The sequence below is a fragment of the Lepisma saccharinum genome, chromosome 21 (genome assembly GCF_977018435.1).
Source record: "Lepisma saccharinum chromosome 21, izLepSacc3.1, whole genome shotgun sequence".
Classification (NCBI taxonomy): domain Eukaryota; kingdom Metazoa; phylum Arthropoda; class Insecta; order Zygentoma; family Lepismatidae; genus Lepisma; species Lepisma saccharinum.
In genome coordinates, this window is record NC_139249.1 from 59,289,626 (window position 1) to 59,310,596 (window position 20,971).

Below are 20,971 nucleotides of genomic sequence, written 5' to 3' on the forward strand. Positions count from 1 at the left end.
TAAACTTTCTTAATAATGGTATTAAGACTATTTTCGATAAGCATGCCCCTATACGTACTGCACGAATAGCCAAGAAAAAAGTACCGTGGGTAACCGACAATACCAAACTATTAATGAAACTTAGAGATAATGCTCTCAGAAAATATAAACTGACGAACAATCCGTCACATTGGGATTATTATAAAGAACTGCAGAATTTCACCACGTCGGTTATAAGACAGGAGAAGAAAGCCTACCTCTCGTTCCACATCAATAGGAACGTCCATGATTCAAAATTAATGTGGAAAGAGATAAAGAAATGTGGTATTTACGGAAAGGTGGAGCCGAGTGTCCGACACTTTTTAAATGATCCGCATCTGTTAAACACTCACTTTATTGACAGCGCCAGTCCCTCTAACCAAGAAACCGATCTCATCCTCGAAGAGTGCGAACGCTTCCTTACAACTACATTTACTGAAAACGGCGACACATTCTTCTTTCGACCTGTCAAAGAAGTAGAAATTGCACAACTCGTGTCCAAAATCCGTTCCAATTCCTGTGGCACAGACGGCATAAACCTAAAAATGATAAAGCTAATTCTTCCACACATTCTTTCACCTCTTACTCACTTGATAAATTTCTCGTTACATGAGAACACCTTTCCCCTTGCATGGAAGGAGGCTAGAATCCTGCCCTTGCCGAAGAAACGACACGTGACCGACATGAACGACTTACGACCAATTAGTATATTACCTGTCTTATCAAAAGTTATCGAGAAAGCAGTGTACAAGCAGATAGAAAGTTTTGTTACCAAAAATCAAATATTGCCTGCAGTACAGTCTGGTTTCCGACCTTCCCACAGCACCGCAACGGCGCTCATGAAAGTAACAGACGACATTTTACAAACACTAAACGAAAGTAAGGCTGCAGTCTTGGTGTTGCTTAACTTGTCCAAGGTGTTTAATCTTGTATCTCATCAGCTACTCCTTTCGAAAATGAGTTACTACGGTTTTTCGCCGGGAGCAATAAAATGGTTCCAGTCTTACCTTACTGGGCGAGTGCAATCGGTGACGCTTCCCTCAGGAGCTACATCGACTCCCTTTACGATACCCTCAGGGGTTGCGCAAGGAAGTATTCTAGGCCCTTTTCTATATTCCCTCTTTACTGCCGACCTACCCCTAAATGTACGACACAGTGTACCTCATTGTTATGCAGATGACACGCAGCTGATGATGCCAGTAGACCCCAAAAATTCAAAACCAGCAATTGGTCTCCTGAACCGTGACCTTGATGCTATTTATAAATGGTGTAAACGTAATGGTATTGTAATTAACCCCTGTAAATGCTGCTTTACATTAATTGGTTCTAGCGCTGCCTTAAATAAAATTCAAATAAATGGGTTATCAATTAATATTAATGATGAGAGGGTCCCACACTGCACAACTGTTAAGAACTTAGGTGTGATATTTAATGAGAAACTTGACTGGCAAAACCACGTAACGTCTGAGTTCAAAAGCTTATGGTATACTTAGATCACTCTATAAATCATCGCACTTACTTTCGACTGATGTTAAATTGCGCCTGGTGCAAGCTCTAGTTCTTCCAATTTTCGATTACTGTGACGTTTACGGTGCTAATTTAACAAAAAAGAATGCTAAAATTGCACAAAAAGTACAGAATTCTTGTATACGTTTTGCATTTAGCTTGAAACGAAGGGATCACATACTGCCTTACTTAAATGACGTTAATTGGCTGAATATGACACGACGCAGAAAACTACATCTGGCCTGCACAATATTCAAAATTCTGCAAACAAAAACACCCACATACTTATACGACAGACTCCAATTTAGACACGACATACACAACTACACGACTCGACACTCTAAGAAACTTAATCTGGACAGATTCTCAAAATCCATATTCCTGTCATCCTTCAAAGCTGCTTCTGCATATTGTTGGAATGCGCTGCCACCAGATGTTACCTCGTGTGCGACATATAACAGCTTTAAAAGGGCAGTAACAAAAGTACTTCTACATGAGCAAGGACAAATCATCAGTACACATGACTAGAGTCAGCATGCTTACGTTGAAATCAAATCAAAACAAAAAATGAGCAGATTCGAACCAAAGATGAACATTTTGATGTGTGTGAATGAGAAAAATTGTTTTTTATCTTTTTAGTGTGTTAATTACTGAAATATTTAGAAGTGAAAATGTAATGGAATTCGTATCTTATAGTAGTAATTGTATTTTGTCTGTTTTATTGTAGTAGATTTTGCGTGTTTTATTGTAGCAGATTTTGCGGGTTAAGTGGTAGAGCAGTCACAGGCTGAACTTCGCCCATGAATAAAGAAATTCTAATTCTAATTCTAATAAAAAATATTTTTTAGTAAAAAAAAAAATAATACGTAATTATCAAGGGAGTTAATACCAGCTGAGTTAATTAAATATGCTGGAAATTCATTAATATGTCAAATTCATAAATTAATTTGTTTAATTTGGAATAAAGAAGAAATCCCTCAAGAGTGGAAAGAATCCATAATTGTTCCTGTGTTTAAAAAAGATGGTAAAATGAACTGTAATAATTACCGTGGAATTTCTCTACTCTCAACAACATATAAAATATTATCTAACATTCTTTTAACAAGACTAACCCCATATGCTAATGAAATTATAGGTGATTATCAATGTGGATTTAAATGTAACAGATCAACTACAGATCAAATTTTTCACATCAGACAGACACTTGAAAAAAAGTGGGAATATAATCAAAATGTCCATCAGCTATTCATTGATTTCAAAAAAGCATATGATTCGGTCAAAAGAGATAAATTATATAATATATTAGTAGAGTTTGGAATACCTAAGAAGCTTGTTAGTATGATAAAAATATGCACCAGTGAAACTGAAAGTAAAATTCGTGTGGGTATTAATATGTCTGACAAATTTACAATTCATGATGGGTTAAAACAAGGAGATGCATTATCTCCATTGCTCTTTAATTTTGCCTTAGAATATGCTGTTAGGAAGGTAAAAGAAACTAAAGAAGGACTGAAATTAAATGGTGTGACTCAGTTGTTAGCATATGCAGATGATGTAGATTTACTGGGAGATGATGTGAATACAATTAAGAATAATGCTAAAATATTTTTCAAAACTGCTAAAGAGATAGGTTTGAAAGTTAACAAAGAGAAAACTAACTATATGCTTACAGGCCGAAACCAAGTGTTAGGTAATAATCAAAATCTAATTATTGATAACAACTCGTTTGAACCAGTTTCCAAATTCAAATACTTAGGAGTAATATTAACAAATGAAAATTATATTAAAGAGGAAATAAAAAGTAGGCTTAATTCAGGAAATGCATGTTACTTCTCTCTTCATAAACTTTTGTCTTCTCGTTTAATATCTAAGAAACTAAAAGTTAAAATATACAAAACAGTAATTTTGTCTGTAGTATTATATGGATGTGAAACTTGGTCCCTTACATTGAAAGAGGAACATAAATTGAGAGTATTTGAAAATAAGATCCTTAGGAAAATCTTTGGACCTAAAAGGGATGAGGAGACAGGTGAGTGGAGAAGGTTACATAATTTAGAACTACATAATTTGTATTCATGTCCAGATATTATTAGAATAATTAAATCAAGAAGACTTAGGTGGGCAGGCCATGTGGCACGAATGGGAGAGGAAAGAGGAGTTTACAGGATTCTTGTTGGGAAACCTGATGGTAAGAGACCTGTAGGAAGGCCAAGACGGAGATGGAGGGACAACGTTGAGATGGACCAAAGGGAAATCGGTAGAGATGGAAAAGAGTATATAGAACTTGCTCAGGATAGGGAAAGATGGAAGGCCTGTGTTGCTGCAGCCATGAACCTTCGTGTTTAAGAAGCCTAGGGAGTTAGTTAGTTAGTTTTTTAATTATCAAGGGATACTGTCGGTCAAGGGCCTTGGACATACTATTCCTAAACCATCCACTCACATACTAATATAAGTAATTATAAGGGTATACTTTCAATCAAAGAATCACTAATGCTCATGGGCATCCACAGGAGATTATTTTTGGCTGGGGGTAAACGAGGCCTATTCCCCCATAATAGTGACTTCCCCTTAAGGAAACACTCCGTCGATATGAAGTTATCATGTTCCTGCAATATTATTTTAATAATAAACACAAACAAATGTGACTGAATTAATATTATGTGTGTGAAATATATACTTTCAAGTTGACATTGATTTTCCAGGGAAGGGGCACCGCCCTTGCCCCAATGTTTGTGCATCTATGCAAATATTATTTAACATTTTATGCTCTAAAAATTTGTTTCAATGATATTTTGAAGCTATATTCTTAGATTTTGAGTTCATTTGAAAAATATAAAATCCAGTAGCAATTTTTAAAAATTTTCAGAAATGAAAAAAGTTGTCATATTTTCAGAAAGAATGAAAAAGCCATCAATTTTATTTCTGTGTAAGTTAAACTATATATCTAAGATCATTATAAAAATATTTGTGTTGGTGTTGCACCTTTCCCTTTCAATGATAATTCAAATTTTAGTAAACCATGTTTTCGGTCCAAAAAAATCACCTAATAAAATTTTATTAATTTATTACTGTACTAATGATATGTTGGCATATTTTTTTCTGGAATCCTTGTTGTTTGGTTAACAATGTTGTGAAGATTTAAAAATATTGAATAATTTATAAGGGAGATAGAATTATTTTTAAGACAGTGCAGCTCACACTTAAAGGCTCTAGGAATGGGAGAAAGGATGAATCACTGAACGTTTGGGGTGCTATAAAAATGAAACCAGACAAGTTAGAGACCAAATAATTTATGTGGTTTTTCACCACCATGGAAGGATTAAATGTGCCAAGTTTCATCAAACTCTGTACCATGGTCTGGTTGAACTGACATGGAGTGACCCGGAAACTAGATGACACCCACCCTACCCCTAATTTTCCACTTATTTAACAACTCTTTTATGTTAATGTTAATGATTAGGGCTTGGCATTTGATGATTTTGTACCTTCTTATGCTCGATATGTAAAAAATTGTATCATGAAATAATTGGTCAAAAAGTCAATTTACTTGGGCATTATATATTGCTTTTTGATTTTCAAGGGATGGGTATTTTTTTTCCGCAATTTTTTGGGCATCTGGCATACTTTTAACCCTGCATTGGTCGCGCACGGTCTCTAGTTCCGGGTGTATGGTTTTAACGTGGTTATTTACCAGTGATTGTTTTGTCAACACCCTCTATCTGTCTAGCTGAGTTTCTAACCTTCCTCCTTTACATCACAGTTTTCTTTTGAGTTATAACACCATTAAGCTTTGTTTCCATGATTATGAAAAACTAAATATGCTGACCAAGGCAGTAATTTATTTTATTAAAAACATAAACTAAAACGTAACGTTTCAACCTTCTAGCAAGGTCTTCATCAGAAGACTTTTGTACTTGATACAGAGTCTGTTTTTAATAAAATAAATTACTGCCTTGGTCAGCATATTTAGTTTTTCATTCTTTTGAGTGTTTGTACGGTCTTCGAGGTGCTAAGGAGACTTCGCTGAGGCCCTTGCTCTCTCAGTCCATGCTCGACAATAGGCATACCTAGTTCTTATTGAAAATCCGGTCTGCCATTCCATTCCCGACCAACGAAGAGAATCTTCTTATAATTGTATAAAATTTCCAATTTTATAGTTTTATGGAATCTCAGTTGTTTAACACTAGAATTGCGGAAGCGGTCATTTTGACCGCTGTTGCATTTCAAATTGCTATTAAGACATTAATATCTCTTCGAATGATCTGAAATTCCTTGACTTTTGTTCCTTTTACGTTGAGAATATATTTTTGATTTAAAAATTTTAAAAAATAAATTTATTATGTAGTTATTCATCGAAATACCTCCAACCAATTTTTCATTTTAAATCTCCACTTTTTGGTTAATTAAATCATACTGTATTGTATCTTAAACTGCAACTAACCTTTAGCTATAAATATTTAAGAAATTAGCAAATGGAAAAAAAAGGCGAAAGAAACCCCGTGGTGGCTAATTATTTACTTTTGTGTCGAAATGTTGGCGTTTCTTTATCCTAAACGCTTAATAAGTGCAACTTAGCTGCTTTTTAATGCAACTAACCTTAGCGGGAGCGATCAAAATTATCGCTGTGCATTACCCTCCATTTTTTATGCAAAGGTAAACAGAATTATACAAATCTCCTCTTGGGATAGCCTTCAAGCTATTGTCACCTGGTGTGTCATTTATGAGATTTATCACTAGGTGGCAGCAGCTTACAGATGAATGTTCAATCTCTTTGTTTGAACGAATAGGGAGTTGCAAAACTTTGCATGCACTGTCTGTGTTTGTCGTCTGTTCTTGATATTTGTTTCTCGCACACATAAGTGATTATTGTGCTCTAAAAATGGCTGAATGTGGACTATCAGCTGAAGATATATCAAAGTTTTTAGACTCAATTCAGGACATAGATGCTGACAATTCTGATGGAGGTGAAATTGAAGAGGATCCCGATTTTGTTCCACTAGAACAAGACATTGAATCGAACCATTCGTCAGAAGATGATGAAAACGAAGATTCACCTGTTTCTACAGTTCAATGGGAAGCAAGAAGAAAAACCACAGTGTCTCCAGGTGTCTACTTTTCTATCTGGAATGAAATACAGTGCTAAAGATGGAAGCGAATGGACTGTAATTGATGCCGATGTAAATGTTCCTGGTAGGCGTCCAGCACATAATGTTTTACAAGAAAAGCCCAGCACATAATGTTTTACAAGAAAAGCCTGGCCCGTCAGGATTTGATAAACAAAATATCCTTGAGGAAAGGTTTCAAGTGCATGGCGTCTTTTTGTGAATGAGAGGATGGTTTATCACATAAAATCCTGCACTGAAGAAGAAGCTCATCGTCAAACTGGAGGAAATGACTGGTCTGTAACATTACAGGAACTTGATTCATTTATCGCAATTTTGTATGCTCGCAGAACACATTGTGCATAAAGACTTGAATTGGACAGTTTGTTGGACAGTACCTGGGCACCACCATTTTTTCGTGAAACCATTGCTAAGGACAGATTTCATAAAAAGTGACAAGTTTGCGCATGTGTCCAAAATATGGAATTGTTTCGTTGAAAATTGTGGCAGAAATTACATACCAGGAGCATACATCACTGTAGATGAACAGCTATTTCCTATAAAAGTTAGGTGTAGATTTGTGCAATATATGGCAAATAAACCAGACAAGTTCGGCATTAAATTCTGGCTTGCAGTTGATGTCGATAGTAAGTACCTTATAAATGGTTTCTCTTATTTGGGTAAAGATGAAGATCGCCCAGCAGATCTGCCTGTTGCAGAATATGTTGTACTTCGCTTGATGGAACCCTTTGTTGGAAAAGGAAGAAATGTCACAGCAGATAATTTCTTTACGTCAAGGAAACTCAATGAAACCCTGAAAGCTAAGAATACTACCTTGGTAGGAACAATAAGACATTCAAGAAAAGAAGTGCCTCAGCAGGTAAAATCATCTCGTCTAGAACAGTATTGTACAGTTCTTCTGAGTAGTGCTGACAGCACACTCACTGTATACCAAGGAAAAAGAAACAAAAATGTTGTAATTCTCAGTTCCATGGATTCAAACATGTGTATTGGTGGTGGTGTAAAGAAACTCCCTGAAACTGTCAGCTTTTACAACAGCACAAAGTTTGGTGTAGATGTAGTCGATCAGGTGGCTCGTAAATTTTCCGTAAAAGCAGCATCGCGAAGATGGCCAGTTCATGTATTCTATAACACTTTGGACCTAGCTGCTCTCAATGCATATATTTTGTAAAAGAGTACAACTGGCGAAAATTTTGGTCGTCACTTGTTCCTGATGAAACTTTCTGAAGAACTCCGAGAAGGAAGCAACAGAATCCCACAACCTAATCTACAGATTGTCTCCTATGAACCTCCAGGAAAACGACAGCGTCGACAGTGCCAAACATCTAAATGCAGTAACAAGACAGGAGACTTATGTGAGCAGTGTGGAAAAGCAGTACGTGGAAAATGTGTAAAAATTGTTAAAAAATACTGCACCAATTGCATTGCAGATGATGCCAAATAAGTAAATGTATTCTTATTGCATGAAATAATTTTAATTTTTATTTGTATTCATGTTTGTGAAAACAAGAACGGGGTCTTGTATTCATTTCTGTGAAATTAAAGATGTGTACTGAAACAATTAAAAAAATATTAACAAAACTATAAATATAACCCACTTTTTCCATGGTGGTCAATTTGACAGCTGTCATGGTTCTAGTTATATAAAAAGCCTGCGGTTTTAGTGTTAAAGAAAAAATCTAATCGTAACAATTGAGGGTTTGGCATTTTAGACCATTAATTTAAAAACCCGGTCTCGTGCACGACCATCGACCTACGACCATCGACCTAACTTTTCTCGCGCGACCCACAAAGGGTTAATAGTTTCTTTAACATGGTATTCTTTGTAAAATTTGTAGATTTTATTTATTACCAAATATTTCTGCCTGTTATTGCTTGTCATATACAAACAACTTGTCCAGGAAACAAAGTAGACACATAACAACAGCTCCTACCCCTATTATACAAGTTTTGTTAGGTTAAAATTACTCTTCCTGACTGTGAATTAAATCCAGAAGACATTGCTTGCTGCAATTGTTTCACTGGAACTAGAGAGGAGCTGCTCCATATTAAAGTCACTACTAACAAACAACAGGATTCTTTTTTTTCTTTTTAAATGTCAGCAAAGTGTTGATTGTTCATTTTAATTCAGATTTATTGTGAAAAGCAGTTTCAATTTGGTCTTTCCAGTAATGATACAGAATAAAGTTATTATCCTCCTTCCCGAACAAGTTATAGTAAATTTAAGCATATTGCACTATCATCCATTAAATTACTCCTAAAATTAACTCATTATCTGATAAGGAATTAAAAATAGATATGTTTTTAAAAACCTTATTGACAATTTTTAAAATTTTGAGGCCTTTTTTTATTATTACAATTTTTCAGTCATAAATGTATTTTTTATTTTGCATGTTTTTCTTCTTGAAAGTGTTTATCTGCTTGCCTACTCTTAGATTTGATAATTCTGTTTAATAATATTTCTGGTGAAATATTCTATTGTTATTTTGTTGAACATGGCAATAATTGCTGTAACTTACAGAAAACAATATTGTTCTTAAAAAATATCAGTACAATATCACCATTCAAATTACATGGACAGTTTCCAGAAATCTCAAGGGAGGGCATGCGGGCACCTTTGATTCATTTACTACCCAACAGAGTTCTGTAAAACTCAATATGCTGACCAAGGCAGTAATTTATTTTATTATAAAACATAAACTAAACGTAACGTTCTGTGTGCAGACATTGACTGGAATTCATTCACAAGAGATTATGAGAAACTTATTATTCTCAAGGGTCTCCCCAATTGCACGGTGGTAGTGTTGTTGCCTTGTAATCAAGGGGTTCCAGGTTGGATACCCGGTGGAGGCATATAGTGGTTCGGATCCCACTTTAAACTGTAGGTTCAGTCCTCCCTATTAGCCTTACTGTGCATTAAGTGAACAAAACACCAAATGAGTCAAATCCAGTGAGGGCTCGTGACTTTTCACAGATGTGCTACAGGTAGATGTTGTTTCTTGCATTTACCATTACCCCCTCCCCCTTACACACTCACACACTCACTCACTCACTCACTCACTCACTCACACACACACACACACACACACACACACACACACACACACACACACTCACACACTCACACACTCACTCACTCACTCACTCACTCACTCACTCACTCACTCACCCACGCACCCACGCACCCACGCACCCACTCACTCACTCACTCACTCACTCACTCACTCACTCACTCACTCACTCTCTCTCTCTCTCTCTCTCTCTCTCTCTCTCTCTCTCTCTCTCTCTCTCTCTCTCTCTCTCTCTCTCTCTCTCTCTCTCTCTCTCTCTCTCTCTCTCTCTCTCTCTCTCTCTCTCTCTCTCTCTCTCTCTCTCTCTCTCTCTCTCTCTCTCTCTCTCTCTCTCTCTCTCTCTCTCTCTCTCTCTCTCTCTCTCTCTCTCTCTCTCTCTCTCTCTCTCTCTCTCTCTCTCTCACTTACTTACTTATATACACTGACTTGGAGCTGCTAGCGTATGCAGGGTTTTTCCCCCTGAGAGGTCTAGAATTGTAAAGGTCTGTATCACATAGCTGCTTTCTACGTACGGCCGGAATAAACTATAAAATATTTTGCAATCACAGATTTAAACCTTCATTTAAAAAGTTATTCAAAGACAAAAATTGTAATCGGAGATAATTTTAAAGGGTGTTTGCATTTAACACTGTTTTTGTTTCCGAGTTCTTTGCTGCTTTCATCTGAAACTCAAAATTTGGAGATGGGATGTTGCCCCATCAATTTCCTAGCCCCAACCTCTCGTACGCCACTGCTTGGAACAACAGAGCACAACTGGTCCTTTACAATGACTGCTCCATATGCTACATGCATGACCATGAACCGCCCGAAAAAAAATTGTCTGATTCTGTAAAGCTATCCGCAAACTTTCTTCTTATACTGAGATGACAACACTTACCATGCTGTGAATTTGGTAATATATGCCAGCAGACGGATTTCCCGAGCTGATTGGCTCAGACCCTACCTCCCCCCGTAGAACCAAGGGACATTTGGCGTGTCACGAGGTGGCAAAAACATGCTATGAAGCCAATAGCATGGTATTTGTTGTAGCTTAACAGCGTGAGGAAAATACATAGGGTGCTGCAAATTTTTGAGCCTTTTAATGTCAATGTTCTATTAAACTTCTTCAATCTATGAAATGTGTCCCTTTCTTTCTTTTCATTTTAGTAAATTGAGTAATGTGCTATAGCACAGTAGCACGTATCAAGCAGCCGCCACTGGTCAAATCAATTATTAATCTCAACTTGTAGTGTTTGTGATTGGTACAGTGAACAACAAAAATAATGACAAGTACAATTTCAAATACGTAATGTAAGTGTTATTAATCTTCTAAAAATAGCTGTTGCAAGTTATCTGGTAGGGTGGGGCAATTTTCACCACTATTTTTTTAATAAACTGAAATACCTTTGAGACCGATAGCTAATAGTAACATTTCTCAGTTCTGTTTATACATTGGAATGTCAAAGAGTACATTCTGACTGTTTTTTTTAAGGGTCTCATAGTAAATGTTCTGTACACTGTTTTATACCCTGCCCCAAATTACCCCATTGTTGGGGGAATGTGAGGTACTTCTCATTTTTTGTACTTTTCACCTCTGTAGTTCAGTCCCTGCACAAAATTACCCCATCTTGAGGGTATAGATCCAACAAGCTTTCTGAAACCTCGGAAAATATGCGAACAAACCAGCCTTCCCCACCCCCTTCTTTCATCCCGGTGTTTTCTCTGGTGCAGGTCGGGCAAGGACCTTCCCACTTCCGCTGACACAGTGTTGCTAATTTTACTCTCTTCAAGAATTCGAGGAGTGTTGTTGATGTGCGTAGACGTGTTTTTGAGTAAGTGTAAAATGTCGAAAGTTGTGTGCACAGCAGTGAATGAAATTTGCTACGACGATTCATCGACAAGTGTGAAGATGAGAAAAGAGACGGGTGGAATTATCCTCGCGATCAACCCCTAAGGAGAGCAGTATATATCTAACGGGACAGTCGGAGTCATTGCTTAAAAAATTGAAAAGAGAGAAAAAAGATATACAAACCCCTGACCAGAAATTGTCAACTCCTGGTATACGGAGACTTGCTTGACAGAATAAGATTGTCATTGACGACATGGACATGTATACTGCGAAGGAAAATCCATGAAATGTACGTAGTGAAAAGAGAAGTTCCTACAATATTGAAACTTTTAGCTATTGCTAAGGAAGAAATTAATTATCAGGGGGGGGGGGGCGAGAAACATTACGGAAAATTATGAAACAGATAGGCTTTAAATTTTAAAAATGTAGAAACTCTCGCTTAGCTGAACGAAGCAACATTGTGGTTTGGAGAGCAAGATATCTTCGTGTGACGAACAGATTCCGCAATGAAGGAATCTAACTTTATTGTTAAAAGTTAAATGTAAGGGTTTCAATATCTCAGTCTAGTTATTACAGGTAAACTTAAGGGTTACATGAGTTTATGAATTATTCTGTATGTTAATGTGGTGTATTTTTATATATTGTCATTTTTACAGAATGTTATGCTATTGCCAATTTTACAGTATTTCATTCTAGAGTAATGATGGTGTCAGTTTACAGTGGTCAGTTTTCAAAGTGGGAATTACTAGCTTTGGGGGTGCTTGGTCGCCTTTGCTGTTTGCATGGACCAATATGGAAATATTCCAGTAGGTGGGTGGATGCTTATGAAATTATCCTGGCTGATGAAAATTTTCTTAACTGGGGTGCACCCCCTCTATTTGAGTACTGCTGTGGTAAATGTAGATAGTAAAGTTTGTTTAATTACTATTTTCATTTCTTCAAGTTTTTCAGGTACTGCAATTGGGGACAGAAGTTCTCTACTTTTCATACATATGGAAAGTCAAAGTTCCAACTACTGAAAAAGGTAAGGCACTCCAAATTGCATTGTGGCTTTCTAGTGTTAAGATGATATGAATTGTGAAAGAAATAGACAGAAATGGAGCATTGTCATTGTGATGACCAGGGCTCTTGAAGTTGTTGACCTTAAAAATCTAAAAAAAATGACCAATGTAATGACCTTAAAATATTAAAAAATGATGTAAAAATAATATTCTCTTAACATGAAAGCTTGATTTTTTTTCATAAACTACAAGAGAGTATTTGAATAATTTGATAAAATCGTTGTTTACTGATTTAAACTACTGAAGCAAAAAAAAAAAAAAGGTAATTAAGCACTAGTGTACTTTTCTTTATTTTTACTTCAAGGTTTCATAAAATACACAGCAAGTTTAGTTTTCTGTGTGAGTCATTCACCTCCTTTCAGAGTGGGTCTTGCATGATACAGTAGTCGGTCAGCATTTGAAAAAGTTGTGTTTGGCTTACATCAGGTTAAATTTTTTTATATTGTTACTAATTTTACTTTAACACCATAGATTAATGCCATAATAATGGCCAGCAAGGAAACCTCAAAGTAGGTTTCACACATATTATTTTAAGTTTGGTGGAGGAAAAATAAGTTTATCCAATATATATATAGCCCCAATCCCACCACTGACTGACTCACTGACATAAATGTTCTCCATGAAGGAAGCCCCGGAGGCCAAAAATGCCCGATTACGACCCCCCATGAAATCGTCCCAAAAGGCCGAGAAAATTCAAAAATCGCACAATCGGCCCTTCCTTAAGGGTGAAAATGCCCTTTCTTCACGTCCTTAGCAACCGTTGCCACGGGCATTTTTTGCAGCACACATTGTTTCCTTCAATTCCTAATTGTCCAGATACATTATATTTCTCACAGATCAATAGCACACAGATGAATCAACTCCTGGTTTTGAAAAGGTGCCTGAAACAAGGGTGACATCTACATAAGAAGAAGATTCAGTCCAGATACAATTACGTATATACTGGTATACTCAATGCGAAAATATCTAAATCGTGCTTGTTTTAATTACATGTTTAAAGGCATGACAAACAATTCTTTATTTAGAGATTGCCATGATTGTTTATACGATAATTGAGATGTACTAGACTTTGTATTTGCGTCACAATTTATTACAGAGGTAAAATAAAAACAATGATCTTTCAATTACGTTTACAAATGTGAAAATGAGAAAATACGTAAATATTGCTTTTCGAAGTTAGTGTAGCTATTGAATTTGTTTACATAAAACATATATAACTGACTATCTTGAAGCTTATTATTAAGAAAATAGACAACAATATTTTGAATATTTGCCCGTACACACATAACATTACGTTCACAACTTTCCAAATTAGGGAACCACGTCAGCCAGAGGCCCTTTTTATGAGTGAAAATGCTCTTTTTATACGTCCCTATCAACCTCCGTTTCCAGGGGCTAGAAATCCGACATTTTTCACTCAAGGCTTTAACAACATCAACATAAAATAATTAAATTTGAAAATGACAAACAGTACCTTCTTTCAATAATTTTCGAATGCCAAACGAATTTACAAAATAAATAATTTCCTTATTTAAAATAACAAGAAATCTCTTCCAGATACTTCGATTCTTGTGAATGGCACTGATTAATGTACGAGCAGATGTTGCAATGCCGGATTACAAACGTACACGGTCAGATTCGAATGGGGCGACACATGGTGTCAAAAAAAGTAAACTAAACTGACACAGTACAAAACAATTGTCATCATTACTAAAACATTATTAACATTCTGATCTTTTTGGCCTGCCTTGGTTGAGTCTTTAGTGCCTTCCGACATTTTTATTATCCTTGAGAACATGGACGCTTATGATTCAAGTCCCAGTTAGAAAACATGCATCACACAAGAGTGACATCAACATAAAAAGATTCAGTTCAGATATTACATAAACATTTGTATACAACTTACTTCATTGGTATTCTAAATACGAAAATAGCTCTACCATGACTGTTTTCATGAAATGTTTATCGTGTTTGCAATATGTGGGCTGAATCTGCCAATTGAAAGTTACATATATATCCTGCGTTTTCATTTCTTCTTAATGTCTGTTGACAAAACAAATGAATAGAAAATGTCAATTGTACATGGATATCAGTTGGATTACAATATTACAGTTTTCCTGTATGATGGTTTGTGCTGCTTCGATGGATAATGTTCTGAAAGTTAGACAAGACTAGAAAAGGCTCCACTGTAAGTTACGATATATGTTTTATACGGTATTTTTTGTTAGTGTGTTGTTTTTGAAATGGATACATCAGATGTCTTTACATGCGTTGCAAGCGGCACAACACATCAAGGAGATTTGAGAATCTTCACAGAGGGAAGAAACGCCCAGTGCGTGGCAAACTCTGCATGTGCTATTGCCTGGTATGTTATTTCTAACAATTCATTTTCTACTGACATTATAGACGCCTTACTACATGAAGGTCATAACTTATATTGTCAAATTGTGGGTGATGATATATTCCTGGAACCAGAGCAGCTGCCGGCAGAGATTGTTGTTCTGTCTCAAAAGATAAACTTGGGAAGAGTAGAACCTGTGCTGGACGGGCGATTTCCACTGAGAGAGTCAAATATACCAGATAGCATACAGGAGTTGGCTGCAAACTTGATGACCGTGTGTGAAAATTCTCCAAACAATTGTGGTTATCTGTTCACAGGACAAACATACACTGTCTCATTTTGGTTTTTTGATGGATGTTTCTATGTATACAATTCGCATGCAGTGAATGAAAGGGGTGTACATGATATTCATTTCGAATATGACAATTTTGCGCGACTTTTTAAATGTGAAAATATTCAGTGCTTAGCGCGGGTTTTGCTAATAAATTCTGCTGTCGATGGCGTATTACGATTTTATGTTGTGCATCGCGTACTAGTTGAACTCCAACTTGGTGTTCGTTCAGAGGCGCAGGTAGAAAATGATTCCGACGTAAGGACAACAGAACCAATAGAGGTTGCCGGACAGTCAGAATTGTCAATTGGAAATACCGGTCGGAGTAGAAAGTCAGACGTTTATGTTGGAAAGGCCGGGCGCCCTCCAAAGTTAAAGAGAGGACGGCCAAAAACTTCATCTAATACTACAGCGGAACAACATCGCGAAGCAGTTAAACGATACGCTATATCCCATCCAGACATAAACAGAACTGCTGTTCAGCGTTACACGCAGAAACACCCAGAGATACACCAGGCAGTTGTTCAGCGTTACACGCAAAAACACCCTGAGGTACACCAGGCAGCTGTTCAGCGTTACATGCAGAAACACCCAGAGGTAAACCAGGCAGCTGTTCAGAGGTATGCTGCAGAGAACAAGGACAGAAATAGACAGACATCTCAGTCCTACGAGAAGCGAACAGTAAGGCATCTCCCAAATTCTCTAAGGCATTGCGAAGGTATTGCTTTTTACTCAAAAGAGCAGTTACATGTAATTCAGCCTTACCGCCTGAAAAATCCATCATTACTCTCTCAAAATTGTTACAAGTGTAGCTATTGTAGTGCTCCATTGTTTGAGGAGGAGAGAGGGAAAATCCAATGGTGTTGTGGTCAGGGAAGGTACAACGTTGTTAAATTTCCGCAACTTTCAGGTAATTTCTATGAACATCCTGATTTCATCAAAAGGCCTCGGATGTACAATGATTTGTTCGCCTTCAGTGCTCTGGTTATTCCACAAGGTTGGCACCATCTCAAGACTGGGCTTTCCTTCGTGAAAATATTAGGCAGGACTTACCATCGGGTCTTTGACCTTGCCTACAGAGGTCCGTACCCAAACCATAGCTCAATGTATGTAGACGACGGCGAGGAGAGGATTCGTTGGGCAACAAGGGAATTCCTTAATTCAAACGTGGTGAATGCAATATCTGAATATTTGCATGCTCGTAATCCTTTTATAAATATGTTAAAACGGCTAAGTGATGAACCATCGGATGAAGCTCATCTTGTTTTTGAAACAGCCACTAGAAAAACTCACGGTCCAGTGCTTGGTGACAGACCACAGAGCATGGAAATAGCAGCTGTAATTAGAACTGAGTCTGAGGTACTTAATCCTCGTACGATATGCATTTGGAAAATGGGAGAAGCCAAGCCTCGCACAATAGATTCCAACCACCCACTGTGTGAGTCCTTCCAGTACCCACTGCTGTATCCAGAAGGAACTCCTGGATGGTACATAAACCGATTGGATAATAAAGGTTGCAAACTATCACAGCTTAAATATGTTCGTAGCCTACTAATGTCGGAAAAGCGTTTCACACAATACGGTAGGTTGTCAGAGACTTGGCTCGTCGATATGTACGTAAGGATAGAGGAAGAGAGGTTACGCTTTCTTAATTATTCACAAAGGAATACTTCGAGCTCTAGTCTCAGAAGTGCCCCATTAGATGAGGTGGAATCAAGTGTTGTTACAGCCACCAAGAACCAAATGTTGGACTTAGAGATAGGGACATCTGATCAAAGAGAGCATGTAGTGAATACTATCCGCAGAGATGAAACCGTTCTAGGAGAGGGTGGTTTCATACCTGGTCGAATTTACCTCCCTAACACATTCACTGGTGGACCTAGATACATGAAGATGCGTTATTTAGATGCAATGGCATTAGTAGGACGACTTGGTGGCCCTACATATTTTCTGACATTTACAACTTACGGCCAGTGGCCAGAAATCAGGCTATCGACTCACAGAACATGCAAGAGTGAGCCCCAAGTGTGCTGTAGGGTGTTCCATATAAAACTGGAGGAGATACTACGTGACCTTAGGAGTGGTGCTTTTCTTGGGAAAGTAGTATACATTGTGTGGGTGGTAGAGTTCCAAATGAGGGGATTACCGCATGCGCACATATGTTTCAGAATCGAAGGGGGCGGTCCTAGGCAGTCTACGGATATTGACAGAGTGATACGGGCCGACATTCCAGGATCTGAGGAAGCTGGTGGTAGACTGAGAGAGCTTGTTATTCGTCACATTATTCATGGTCCGTGCTGCCCGCCAAATCGCACGAACGTGCCATGTTGGGATGCTGAGAAACAGCAATGCACAAAATGGTTCCCAAAGCCCCATACACAAGTCACATACATAGACGATAGAGGATTTGTTCATTACCGTAGGAATACTGAAAATACTGCCTTGCTTCAGCAAGGTGGCCGACAGGTAGAAATTAGCGATTCGTGGGTGGTGCCATACAACTCTTCCTTACTGCTGAAATATGAATGTCACATAAATCTTGAGATTGCTTCTGCACGAAGAGTTGTGAAGTATCTTTTCAAATATATAACGAAAGGAAGTTCATTGAGGCGTGTCGCTGTGGTGCCCGAAGATAAGGTTAATGAAGTTGAGCAGTACGTTACAAAGAGGTATATCGGAGCAAGTGACGCAGCTTGGCGGGTACTGGAGTTTAATATAACGGGCAGGGAACCTACTGTAGAAGTATTACCTGTACATCTAGAAGGAAAGCAGTTACTGATATTCCGACCAGGTGAGGAGGCTGAGGCTGTTCAGCGGTCTTCATCTAAGCTTACCATATATTTAAATCGACCGTCTTTGCCAGAGTTCGACAACCTAACGTACATTGATTTTCATGAAAAATATATTGTTCATACTAGGCGACCCAAAACTACAGCAGTCCCCATACACATGCATCCTGATGGGAAACATTTTATAACATTCAGACAACGGGGTACTGTGGTTGCTCGTCTTTTCTGGGTTGCTCCTAACAGAGGAGAATTGTATTATCTTCGTATATTGCTTTCTAGATTCGCTTGCCGTAGTTTTAGTGACCTGATTAGACGAGGAGGGGAGTGTTGCTCCACCTTTCAAGAAGCAGCCCGAGCACTGGGTCTTATCAATAACGAGGAGGAATATAGAGACGCAATGGCTGAAGCATCAGTATTTATGACTGCACGCAACTTGCGCTCTTTTTTCGTTTTGCTCTGCAATATTGGTGCTCCAGCTTCAGATTTGTGGGACGAATTTCAACACTGTCTCTCTGAAGATTTCCTGGAAAGCATTCGTAATAATACCCTCCGTGCATACAATTTGGCGCTCATCGAAATTGAACGTGGCATGCGCCGCCACGGGACTTGTTTGAGAGATCATGGTCTTCCAGACGTTGAAGACAATTCTACTGAGCTCGGAAGAGAGAGATTAATGTACAATTCATCTTCGCTAAGGACATTTGTAGAATATTGGAAAGCTAAATTATCGGAAGAACAACGCTGCGTGTTTAATTATGTGGACCATATGGCAAGTCAGACTAGTTCATCATCAAACTACAGTCGTTCACTTTTTATTGATGGCCCAGGAGGTTACGGAAAGACGCTATTGCTACAGGTTATAGCAGCACATATAAGGTCACAAAATGGCATTGTTCTCTGTGTGGCTAGCTCTGGCATTGCAGCATTGAACATGGAGGGAGGTATCACCGCTCACAGCATGTTTCGGATACCTTTAGATACCTAGGTGATGGAACGGGTTTTTGGGGTCTCACCAATGGTTCCCAACGTGCAGAGCTTATTCGGGAGTCCACAGTAATCATTTACGATGAGGCTCCCATGTCTCATAGATATGTAGTTGAATTACTGGATAGATCTCTCCGTGATCTGATGCAATTGCAGAGGCCATTTGGAAACAAAATCATAATTTTTGCAGGAGATTTTCGTCAAATTCCACCAGTCTTACCGAATGCCCGATCAGAAATTGATATTGTATCGGTATCATTACGGTCTTCGTATGTGTGGGATTTTTTACGTATATTTAGGCTGACTACACCACAAAGAACTCATGGCGAAGAGGAGTACTCTCAATTTCTGATACAAATTGGGAACGACAGTTTAAGTCATGGTGCCTGCGGTAAAGGTATTCCTATGTATAATATTCAAGTGGAAACCTGTTTGGAAAATCTAATTGAATTTGTTTTCCCCCTTGAAGTATTGGCAAACAAAGATAGATCATCCAATAGAGCTATTCTCTGCACACACAATTCCAATGTGGATGAGATAAATTCAATACTTATGCGTTCACTGGATGGAAACGTTCATGATATGTGCAGTTATGATTACATCGATGAGGATGATGCAGATGGCTTTGATGTAGACGTGGAGATGCTTCACCATGCACGTGGGAAAGGAGTTTAAGATCACATCCTCAGGTTGAAGGTGGGAGCTTTATGTGTAATTACGCGAAACCTAAATTTCGACGATAGACTAATGAACGGTACCAAAGTGTATATTGTGGCCATAAGTTGTCGGCTGATCACGGTGCGGCGACCAGGAGACAACCAACACTTCGGCATACCAAGAATAGTGTTTAGGTTTAGTATTGTGATTGGGAGCCCACTACAGATGTACAGGAGACAGTTTCCTCTGCAGTTGTGCTACGCTATGTCCATACACAAAAGTCAAGGTCAAACCCTAGATGTTGTAGGCGTGGATCTTCGTTCAGACTGTTTCGCACATGGACAACTGTATGTAGCGATGAGCCGTGTTAGATCACCTAGAAATGTTAGAATTCTAGTACCCTCAGAAAAAATCATAGACGGTGTTGCGCACGTAAAAAATATAGTGTACAGAAAACTTATTTGTGATTCTTCACAGTGGGAGAGTTAATGTATGTTACTCGGATACTCCATTAACAAAAATATACATATTGCTTACTTTTAATTAATAAAAAATAATTATCCATGAATGACCTTACAATTTGTTCATGATGTGCTACAACATAAGCAGTAATACAGTACATTGTTCTAAATCTCCAAGGTACAATGTGTTAAAAAACAAGGTCTGGAAACAGACTTCAAACAAGTTTGAAATGCATATAGGCAACAGTCCAAACATTTATATTTGCGAGAAGAGTCATTTTTACATTTTCCTCAAGATTAATATAAATGAATCAAGTATACGTAGTAAAACATACTTCAAAAGAGATGACATCTACATGAGTCAGTCCAAAGATTACATGAACAGTAACAACTTACTACTCAATATAAAAGTATCTCCATCATGGCTGTTTTAAAATTTTTACACATGTAATACTTTAGTTGTTCATTAACCTGGAGCATCCACGCACACATACATTAGAGAACGTACTTTTTTAAACAGTAAAAATGACTAAAGAAGTAAATATTGCTTTTTTATTTTATGTCGCTGTTGAATTCGTATGTATAAAACATCTAACTATTTACTTCGAAACAGATATTATTCACCCGCCTTACTATTATGAAAATAGACAATAATGTTTTGAATATTCGCAAGATTATTAGAGCCCTGCCACTTACAACGTTACGTTCTAAAAATTTCAAATAAACGATCGTACTCACTCGTTTTCATACTACATTAATACATGCTGACATATTCAACGGCATTAGGAGCATGGTGGAACT

The 20,971-nt window shown here is 37.7% G+C and overlaps 1 protein-coding gene across 1 annotated transcript in view; it reads left to right on the top strand.

Annotated features, from left to right (window-relative positions):
* Positions 1-20,971, top strand: part of LOC146004205 (heme A synthase COX15) — a 78,030-nt gene that overhangs the window by 13,301 nt on the left and 43,758 nt on the right. Inside the window, exon 3 of the mRNA XM_083142873.1 lies at positions 12,498-12,570. Coding sequence (XP_082998999.1) covers positions 12,498-12,570 — 73 coding nt within the window. The remainder of the gene's footprint in view (positions 1-12,497; positions 12,571-20,971) is intronic.